We start from the raw sequence: 11,457 nt of genomic DNA on the forward strand, positions 1-11,457 counted from the left end.
GTCACTCAACATCATTATTTGCTGTCCAAGCTAGGCATGAAGAATATCTTCATGGCTCCTAGCTTGAGGGGGGGGGGGGGGGGGGGGTTGTGAAGGAATTAAAGAAATACCTAACTGTGCACTAAGGCTTAATTTGTTTTTAGCTGCGTTAGTTAGTGTAGTGTAGTGTAGTAGTTAATTGTAGTTATTAGTAATAGGCTGGATCGCCGTAAAACTATCGGTTTTTGATGAACCCATATATTGCCCTATAGCTTATAATTAAATTAGTTTGATAGTCATAAAGCTCAAAGGAGCTCATCACGTGCATGAAGTATTCTTGATAGCTGGTATGAGGAAAAAAGGATCCAGCAGAAATTGTTGTAAGTAAATATTAGTGAAGCAGCGAGAGAACGGAAGGAAAAATTGCAGTGACATATTGGTGAAAAGACCTCATTGTAATTATGTGCATTTAAACATAACTAGATGTACAATTTCAGAAGCATTCAATTTATGAGGATAGTAATAATAGTCCTAAATCAAGAAAGAGGCCCCAAATTAAAGAGGACGGTTAGTTAATAAGAGAGTAAAAACAGAGGAACAGGTCCCCCATAAAGACATCCCACGTGCCCTCATGTGACCCTATTTTGTGAAGTATATATCTGGGTTAGAGCCACCCTACCAAGGTTAAAAGGGGCGTACATGGACCAGGTTGGTTCGGATTTTATCAAAATCAAATTAAACCAACTATATCGGTTTGGATTGGTTCGGTTTTGTCGGATTTTTCGAGTTTTTTGTTACTTAAATATTATTTCAATTTTACTTTGTTAAATTTTTTATAAGTAAATATATGTTTAGTAAAAATATAAAAATGACAAATATATTATCTATTAAAATATTATTATGAGAGAATTTTCTTAGTAACACATAATAGTTATTTTTTTAGTCACCTGACAATAATGTTTCGTTGATGCACACTTTCAAGGTTAAACGAATTTAGTAATTAAACATAAAAACCAATTTGATACTAAATAATAATGATCACTTCACATCCGAAAAGATATAACAATTTAATAGATCTTAACATATGATATGAATATGGAAGAACAAAGAGATTGGCGCATTTCAGTAATACTTGTTGAGAAAGTGATCATACAACCCATTATTTAAGGTTAATAAATATGGAGCACTTCATACACTATTAAATATTATATCCCGCAAGAGAATCCAAATATTTCTAGACATTTTTTAAAGAAAATTTTATATAAAATCTTAAAAGTATATATAAAAATTATATATTTATATGTCGGTTTGGTTCGGATTTTTTTACTCAATACCAAACCTAGTCGGATTTTTTAATCGGTTTGGTTTGAATTTTCGGTTTGATGCGGTTTTCCTGTTCGGTTTGTACACCCCTAGTTAAAACTATATATTAGTAACATCTAATCCATTAGCAAAATTAAGCCTCAATTTTATTTTTAAAAAATGGACATTCTGAGTAATAGCCTGTTTGGCCGAACTTCTCCAATCCTAAAAGTGTTTTCTTTTTTCAAAATTGAAATGTTTGGCCAAGTCTATGGAAGAAAAAAAAATGCTTTTGAGGAGAAGCAGAAGTAATTTTGGAGAATCAGAAATAATAGTTTCTCTCCAAAAATATTTTTTTGAAAAGCACTTTTTGATAAAAATACACTTAGAAGCAGTTTTTAAAAGCTTGGCCAAATACTAATTGCTGCTCAGAAGTGTTTTTCAAATTAATTGGCCAAATATAAACTGCTTCTCACTAAAAGTACTTTCGAGAAAAAGCATTTCCCAAAATAAGCCGATTTTTGCAGCTTGGCCATACTCAGGGGCGTATCTATAGCCTACAATACGGGGCACGTGAACCCGTGGTCCCTCCGTTAAATTAGGTATTTTATGTGTGTATTTTCTAAAATTTGTCCAGTATTATGTATTGGCACCCATGCTCCATAAAGGTTGAATGGTGCACTTGGTTCAACACTTAATTAGTTTCCCTCCTTTTTTAGTAGTGCACCCATATTCTCGAAATCTTAGATCCGCCTCTGACCATACTGGGTATAAAACAGGGTGCTTTTGACTACTGTCTGAAGGGAAGATTCTACTTGGTAAACGATAGGCATTATTTATACAGCTAGTAAGTAGTAGTAATACATAGCTGTGGTAATTGCCAATGAACGTGAAGGAAAAATAGAAAAGAGAAGGCTCAATACACTTGTTGTTGTTGCAAATGCCAATGCAACAAAAGGAAGACATGTTGCACAACACTCCCTTGTCCTTTTCGCCAACTGAAATAGCAGATAATTAAGCATCATCTCTCTTCCTGCTTTGAATTGATATTATTCCCGCTTTGTATTTAATCCTCGTGCATGCAACTTAATCGGTTGTCTTCCAATACCGGTGCTGCTATAGTAATTCCTCGCAAATTTACTGTTTCCCACTTTCACAGATTAAAGAAAAAGAAAAGAAGCTAAGATCGGATTTTTATTGATTCTAAGGGGTATAGCCTAATGGTCAATAAAATGGGTGCAAATTTTAGAAATTAGGATTCAAATTTTAGTAAGAGAACATTAAGCATGTCAATTAAGTAGTCTTAAAATTTGGGTTGGCCGAAGCGAAACAGTACATATAATAAAGTGTACGTACATGTTAGAGTAGAAAAATAAACAAAGTAGAAGAAAGTATATACTAGTACTATCAAACTATGTGTAAATGATAGCATTAATGCTGCCATTCCGTCTCCCCAGCCCGCCTACATACATTCTCCTTCCTTTAGCTAGGAATAATTCATTTATGTAAAAACATTTACTACAAGCACGGTTAGTTAGATACTTAAATTCGAGAATTCTCACTCTATTGTTCACTGCTTAATTCTTATTAATGTCGTTCCCCCTACTTAGATATTCAAGACACCCAAACCCCCTTTTCTGGTGAAACATGTAAACTAATGTCTTTAGCTGAGTGAGGAAACAAGGGGGAAACAAAACAAAATCGTTCAACACTAGAACTCAAAATTTGATGTTAAAGTATGTTCAATTGGTTTTGTGATCTATTACCATAAAAAAAAAAAAAATTAGTTCTATATCAAATTTCTCAAGAAATCTTTACTTTCACACATAATAGATAATAATAAGAGACCTTTGTTATTTCATTGATTCTATTCAGATTGTAAAAGATTATAGTATTAAATAATTTCCTCGAATTATATATTCCAACAACTATTAAATTTTGAAAGAATAGTATCAAAATTACATGAACCTGAAGACCTTGCATAGTTTACCCATAGACCTTGCATCCAAATCCCTATTACACACGGCAACCTTTTACACACTCAACCTTTGTCGAGTGTGTCTGAGACACACCACTTTTTTCTTCACCGGATATTCAAAGCATGTGTATTGTCACGCGCCAATAAAGTCGTGACATGTGTCACTGACTAATAATAAAAAGATAACACATAAAATTACAATTATATCTGTATCTTCTTCATCCTATCCACCATAGCTGCCATCACCTTGCTTTCAATTTCTTGCTCTTTCGATTTTTACAACTAAAGCAGCAAGGTAGTAATAATAAAGAGGAATGTGCATTTTTTAGCGAAGAAGATTAAAAATTTTACAATTTAATCATTTATAAATTTACCCATTAACAAATTTAAAGAGTATTCTTATTTGCAAAAGCTTGAGGTGGCTGTAAAAAAATCCACCATTTCTAAAAATTTAACTTAACCATGACAAAAGCTCAAGCTAAGCTTTTCTAGAAAAGAAAAGAATTTTTTGTACATATACTTGAGCCAAGCTTTAATGGTTGGTGGAGCTACAAAGAGTTGAATTGTTGAATTCTAGTTATAATTTCTTAACAAAACAATCTAAAAAACTAAAGACGAATGATGAACAAGAAGAGATATGAAAAATCATATTTGAAAAGAGCAGATCGGGTGGAGAGAAATGGGTCTAATTAAGTGCCAGGAAGCAGCCATGGTTGGGTGATTTTTAAACAAGGAAGAAGACGACCCTATTTAAATTTAACAAAACAAAACTAAAAACCTGACAACTGATACAAAATTTCTCCTGTTCACGCGCTTCATTTGATGGTAAAAATACGCACTGACCAACTGACCACGTGGGTAAAGTGGTGTATCTTAGATACACTATAGAAAAGTTGGGTGTGTAAAAGATTGCCCACGGAGGATAGGTATGTATTTGATCATTTCCTTGCTAACTTTTAACAACCGAGTGCTGACACCGGTGGTGTCTCCCTTCTCCGGCAGCTTGGCACGGCGGCCCCATCAGAGTCACCGGCCGGTCAAACTCAAACTCAAACACAAAAAAGAGTTTGTACGTACCTGGTATTTGCAGGTAAGTCACGAGCTGATGATACAAAAATCCAAAAAGACAGAGTAATTATAATAATGAGTTGGTGACCCCGCACCCCTATACCCAACCCATCCATCGCCCTCATTCCAACTATTCCTATTCACTCACTCTCATGTCCATAATAATTGTCCCCTCTATCCTTCTTCTCCTTCACAAGCAAAGCAACCCCTCTTACCCCTTGTCAGTTCCATCATTACTAATTCTTTGTATTAATAATGCATGTATGTTATCTTCTTTACGCCTTTTCTTAACCTCTCCCCCTCATTTTCATTCCTTTGTTCATACTATTGAGCAGATTAAATCCTGTTGTTATATTATTCTGCTGCTAGGAATTACTTAATTCTCAATGACTCGTCTGTTGCGATCCAAGTCGTATACATTTGGCCGTGTCTCTGCTTCCAACTCCTCTGTTCTAGACTTGTCTCCTCGCTGCTCCTCTCTCTATGACTACGAACAAGTAGATGATGAAGAAGAAGAGGAAGAAGGGGAGGAGGGGTTTTCAAGTCCGGACCAGAGGCAACGGAGTCGGATTCGGGCTGCCGGTGGACGTCAGAGCAATCATAACAACCCCTCTCCAATTCTGGCGGTAGTTGTGGCGGCGCTCCGGAAGTCGCTGGTGACTTGCAGCGTGGATAGGGATGACGTGGCTAACATGGACATTGGGTGGCCCACCGATGTCTGCCATGTTTCTCATGTCACCTTCGATCGCTTCGATGGCTTCCTTGGCCTCCCTATTGAGCTCCAGCCTGAAGTCCCCCGTAAAGTCCCCAGCGCAAGGTTCCCCCCTTAAATTTCCCTCTTCTATTTCTTATCCCAATATGCCTCATTTCATTCCTAGTATTACAATTTCTTTCCATTTAATTTTAATGACCAAGGAGGTGAGTTTATCTTGTGGTAAGCTGGGGTACAGGGTTTACCTAGATCTGGAAACTACATTTTCATTAATTTATCTAACTTACAGCCGATGAACAACAAATTGAGTGTGAGTAAACGATATGGAAGTAGAACCTGAGAGAAAATCAGTTTATCAGTTTTGAAATGAATAGGACCGAACAGAGTGGAATCTATATTACGTATTCCATATAGTTGATCCGAACCAGTTTGAGACTGAGTATAGTTGATTGAGTGATTGATATACTAGATCTAATGCAGGGCCACAATCAATTGCTGAATCTGTCTTACATGCTTTATCTTGCTGTTAAAGTTGATATACATAAATAACCAGCTGAGTGAAGTATTCCTTCTTATCTATTAGTACCTCATAAGAGAGAATTGCTCAATTGATACTATCCATCGTAAAGAAAACAATTAAAAAGGGCAGCCGGGTGCACTAGCTCCCACTATGCGCGGGGTTCAGAGAAGGGCCGAATCACATTGGTTCTTATGTACGCATCGTTACCTTGCATTTCTGCAAGAGGCTGTTTTTGCGGCTTGAACCCGTGACCTCATGGTCACACGGCGGCAACTTTTATCGTTGTGCTCCCTTTCATCATAAGGACAGAGTTTCATGATATTATAGCTATATTTTGTTCTACTGTCATCAAGGCTGCACATTAAAATTTGCTATTTAGATTATTTTTTTCTGTCAGCTACTAGTGGTTGCATATGTTCCTGACTATTGCCGGAGCTTGCTGTCTTACTCATTTCTTGTGCAGATTCCTTATGCTGAGAGCTTGTAGTTCTCACATTTTTATTGTACTTGCACTCTTGCAGTGTAAGTGTATTTGGGGTTTCTGTCCAGTCAATGCAATGTTCATATGACCTTAGAGGAAACAGTGTGCCAACAATTCTTCTTAAGCTGCAAAGTCGTCTGTATACTGAAGGAGGCCTGCAAGTATTCCTCTTTCTTTGTACTTGAATAATCTAAAATATGATATTAAAATTAGATGTGCTGAAACTTGCATTCTTTTCGGCATTTTGGTTGAAGGCAGAAGGAATATTCCGGATAAATGCTGAGAATAGTCAAGAAGAAACTGTGAGGAGCCAGCTGAATAGAGGCATTGTTCCATATGGAATTGATGTCCATTGTTTGGCCGGATTGATTAAGGTAGCTTTAACATATTCATCCGTCATCCATCTTCATTTGTTGCTGCATTCTTTAAGTTGAAACTAACAACTGGAATAGATGCTAGCAAGATCTTGAAGCTCTGAAGTAAACTATAATGCAAATTTAAATATCCACCTTTGCTATGCCTAGCCTGTTTAAGTACTTTCCCAGTCTATTGTCACATAGGAGTATATGTCAATATGCTAAATGGTATAGGGAAAAAACAAGTTTGACCTTTGGATTCCATTACAAGATAGATTAGGGAAAACAATAGGCAGATCAAAGATTTGGCATAAAAGTTACTGGGTCTGGGCAAGAATGAGAAAACTAAAAGAGGTTATAAAACTTACATGCATTTACCCTTTTGTTTACTACATCGTTCTTGTGCAATTTTTGGAAGTGAACAACAACAACAACATACTCAGTGTATTCCCACAAGTGGGGAATATTTGGAAGTGAACAAATCATGACATTGGTCAACAAAAAAAGATGCTTCTTGAACATAAAGGAAAACAAAGATGAGTGTTCTAGGTGCTTTCTATGGGATTATTTTCCAAAGGAGCATATCGTAGGTCTTAGTTTCTCTTTTCCAATGAACTCTTTCTGTACATGAGGTAGATGAACTACTTATTGCTACTGTGTCAAGATCCTATATAAATTTATGCTCGTCAAGACTGTTCTTAGTCTTTTGGTTATAATACCACTAAGCTAGATCTGAATTGCCTTTATTTCATGAGAAAAGTAGCCCTCGTATAATATAATTATCTCAGGGACCAAAATAGTGTTTTCTGGCTACTTAAATTTTGTTTTCAGATAGACCCCTTAAATGACAATACAACAACAACAACAACCCAGTATAATCCCATTAGTGGGGTCTGAGGAGGGTAGTGTATACGCAGACCTTACCTCTACCCTGGAGTAGAGAGGCTGTTTCCAATAGACCCTCGGGCATCCTTCCCTCCAAAAACTCCCCACCTTACTCTTGGGGTGACTCAAACTCACAACCTCTTGGTTGGAAGTGACTCAAACTCACAACCTCTTGGTTGGAAGTGGAGGGTGCTTACCATCAGAGCAACCCACCTTGTCACCCCTTAAATGACAATGTAAACCCTAATTCAATGACAATCTACTTGGCCCAGAAATAGTCTTTATCACGCAGATGAGAAAATACTTTCCATATGTCTCCAGGCATGGTTTAGGGAGCTGCCTACAGGTGTACTAGATTCTCTAACCCCGGAGCAGGTGATGCACTGCAACACTGAGGAAGACTGCACCCAACTTGTGAAGTTACTTCCTGCAACTGAAGCTGCACTGCTTGACTGGGCAATCAATTTAATGGCAGACGTTGTGCATAATGAGCATTATAACAAGATGAATGCAAGGAATATTGCCATGGTTTTTGCTCCAAACATGACTCAGGTACTTGAGAACTTTTCAATAGTGTAGCTTTTACTTATTATGTTTTCCTTCACGAATGCATGTTGGATGGGAACTGAGATCAGAGGGTTAGTTTTACCCAATTGTCTAAAATTGGGAATGATTTGGTATGTCCTTCGGTAGATTGTGTTTCATATACTAATGTTGGGATAATAACTCTTGCAGATGGCTGATCCATTGACTGCACTGATTCATGCAGTCCAAGTCATGAACCTCCTTAAGACACTCATTATGAAGACCCTTCGTGAAAGAGAAGAATCACATGTGACATGCCAAATACAGTCATCATGTGCTAATAATACCAGTTGCATGGTAGATTATGTGGATGGCTATTCTTGTGAAAAACAAAATGCTGGTAAACTCTCAAGAAGTGCCACTTTAGACGGAACAGAATGCGAGTCAGAGGAGCAATTCTGGAACTGTAAGAGTACAAGTGATGCTGGAGAGGAATCTGATTCTGTTGTGAGGACCTCTCCAGTTGCTCGCAGAAGACAAACACTAGAGAGTAGGTTTAGAGAGGGATTTGACACTGAAGAGGGTGAGAACACAATGATTAGACTTAGTTTAAGGAAGGGAATGCAAAAGCTATACAGGCATCCTGTATTTCAACTGAGTAAGCCAGTGAAGAAGAGCAGACTTATTCGGGACTGTAAATAGTAGGAGAGGAGGTGAAGAAGCACTGGCATGAGATGGGTGACCCCAGGATGGGATCAGTTATCTCTTTGATCCTTAATATTTGCTGCAGTTTGTACTAATAGTGTTATCAGTAATGTTTGTTCCATACATAATCTAGTGAGAGAAGCATTTTATTTGTAGAGTGTTCCAGGTACTAACTTGTAGTTTGATGAACATATTGATGAAGATGTGCTTCAGAGTATAATTTGTTACTTCATTTGCCAGCTACCCTAGAGCAATAACAGCATTAGAGTACTGTAAAACAAGGGGAATTATGTATACTTGGTAATGTTTGACTCAAATATTAGAAATGAGCAGAAAGCAGTTTGTTTTTATTTAAGGACTCCTAGCTAGCGTTTGGACCCCAGGCCCCACTAGTGGGATTCTATTAGGTTGTTGTTGTAGCTAGCCTTTGGTCATAGATTTCATTGAAATTTGTAAAAGAAATTTTTGAAGTTGTGTTGAAAAATAATTTTTGAAAGTTGAAGTTCTGTTGGGACATGTATTTTATTTGAAGAAAATTTGAAGTTTTATGAGTGGAAGAAAAAATTTCACCCAAAAACTCCCTAAACCAGTTTTTAGGAACTTGGAATTTTTTGAAATTTTCACACAAAACATGATCATATTTTATAGACAAACAATGTTTTTTAAAAAAAAAATTGAAAAACGAATGCCAAAATTTATGGCCAAGCGGGAGCCTAATATTTGGTGCATTTTGGCAAAGAGCAGGGCAATAGTGTCAATTGTCAACTGAAGAAGCTACTCTATACACAGGAAGCACCTTATACTATAGCTCTTAGCTGTTACTATTGGATTGGCGTTATACTCCTCCATTGCGTGAATCTTTTTGTATTATTCTCACAATTAGCTTTAAGTACTTTTAAATTTTTTATTGTTTTTCCTTCTTTTTTGTAGTTTTCATATAAGGTTTTAAGATTTGGTGAATAAAATGTGCAATTATTTTACCTTGGGCCTGTTAAGTCGCGTCATGCACAATGAATTGAGGAATCTATATATTGGGTGCCTTGGAGAAAGCCCAAGTTATCAACCATTCACCAGACCACCTGTGATGGCACAGAATGTCCTCAATCGAAAAGCCAAGTGGTTTCGTAATAAGAAATTTTCATAAAACACTATCTTTTAGTGGTAATTAGCTATTTATAGATATCATTTGCTATATTACGAATTGTAGATACATTTTCTGTTGTTATAAGATATATTAGATGTATTTAAACTACTGTATTCATGAATACAATAGCAAAAATAGGCGTGAATCAGGGAAGTCCAGTTAATCAGTTGTTGTATTCGACTGTATTCATGGCGTGAAACCTGGAATTACAGCTGGACAGATTATTATATTCGACTGTATTCATGGCCTGAAACAAGGGATTACACTGTTTTTAAACGGAAAGTGAATCAATTAACATAATAGACTCCTAATATAACTCAACAAACTCAATTATAACACACAAAAGTTGTATTTCCAGTTATAAAAAAGATTCTCAACCAAAAAATACCCCAAAAATATAGCAATATTCAGAGAAATTATATAATACATTTGAATACATAAATTATATTAATTAAAAAAAATGAATACATTCATGGCATATAGCGAGACAGTGAATACAATGAAATACATAGAATGCAGCGGGATACATTGAAATACAATAGAAAAAAAAGATAGTGAATACAATGAAATACATGGAATACAACGAGATACATTGAATTACAATTAAAAAAAAGACAATGAAATACATGAAAATACAACGTGATACGTTGAAAAAACATTGAAATATATTAACAGAAAATCAAGTTGCTCAACCCCAAACTCCGTTGTCTTTGTTCAAGAACAAACCCTAATTTCGGGCGAATCTGCCGTCGAGCAAAAACCCTGAATCTCACTAATCCCATGCCGCCGTCGATCGGACTCTTCATCTCCCTTGGATTCAATTTCGGTTGCAGAAATTACTAACACTGCTTGGGGACCCGTGACCGTCTCGTCAGAGGAGACATCCATAGCCGCACGACCATTTTTCTTATTCTTGTTTTTGTTCTTCGCCATAGCTATGTGAATAGGGAGACGTAAGGATTTCTTCTGCAGTTGTATTGCAACGGAAGGGTTTAGGGTTCAGCAAATCGAAATAGTCTGGCATGTATTAAAGTAGAGAGAGAAAGAAAATAGTGTAACTGAATAACGTATTTAGTGGCTTAGGGGTAGGAGGTAACCAAAATTAGATATTTTGCTATAAACATTAAAAGGTATCTATAGAATATAATTTTTTTAAGTGGTATTTATTTAAAATAAATAAGGTGTTAACCTTTGCTATAGGAAGTAAAAATTCCTTCATAGAAAGGAAGAAAAGCCAACGGGTTGTTTGAAGGAAAAAAAATAAAGGAAAAGAGTAAAGCCAAACACAAAAGTATTTGGTTTACGTTAAAGCTTTGTGAGTAAAAATCATTATTTCAATTGAAATACCTCTCAAACATGTGTTTAAAATTTCAAATGGCCTATCTCAAGGTGAAGTAAAAATAATTGACCAAATTATAAAACGAACAACTATATGAATTTCTTTTTCATATATCAATTTAATATCATGGAAAAACGGTAAGGTGTCAAGGCTAAAAAGTTTAGTGAAATTGGTTTGGCGACAAAGAAACGTGACAAAATTCTCTCTTTCATGAGTACAAGACAACAATATGACAATCAAAATATATTTTTTTCACCAGAGAAAGGAAAAGAAATTATTGTACGAAATTAGTGACGCAAAACCATGAAAACTTCTCATTGTACGGCCTCAGGCCCTCTCCAACCCCAAACCTTTATGACGTCTCTTTTTTTTTTTGTTTTCTCAACCACTTAAAAAACTAACGAAATCAATGTTCTTTCTTCCTGCATTTTCGTCCTTTTTTTTTTTTTTTTTTTTTCAGAAT

At 36.1% G+C, this 11,457-nt stretch overlaps 1 protein-coding gene across 1 annotated transcript; it reads left to right on the forward strand.

Moving 5' to 3' along the window:
- The first annotated feature begins 4,195 nt into the window (after nt 1-4,195).
- On the forward strand, nt 4,196-8,861 carry LOC109207603 (rho GTPase-activating protein 5-like). Its single transcript, XM_019370545.1, has 5 exons — nt 4,196-5,144; nt 6,081-6,201; nt 6,295-6,414; nt 7,603-7,833; nt 8,017-8,861. Exons 1-5 carry the CDS (start codon nt 4,714-4,716, stop codon nt 8,506-8,508), a joined length of 1,395 nt encoding a protein of 464 aa, XP_019226090.1. The 5' UTR covers nt 4,196-4,713; the 3' UTR covers nt 8,509-8,861.
- Nucleotides 8,862-11,457: the final 2,596 nt, after the last annotated feature.

This window comes from Nicotiana attenuata, unplaced genomic scaffold (genome assembly GCF_001879085.1).
Source record: "Nicotiana attenuata strain UT unplaced genomic scaffold, NIATTr2, whole genome shotgun sequence".
NCBI lineage: Eukaryota > Viridiplantae > Streptophyta > Magnoliopsida > Solanales > Solanaceae > Nicotiana > Nicotiana attenuata.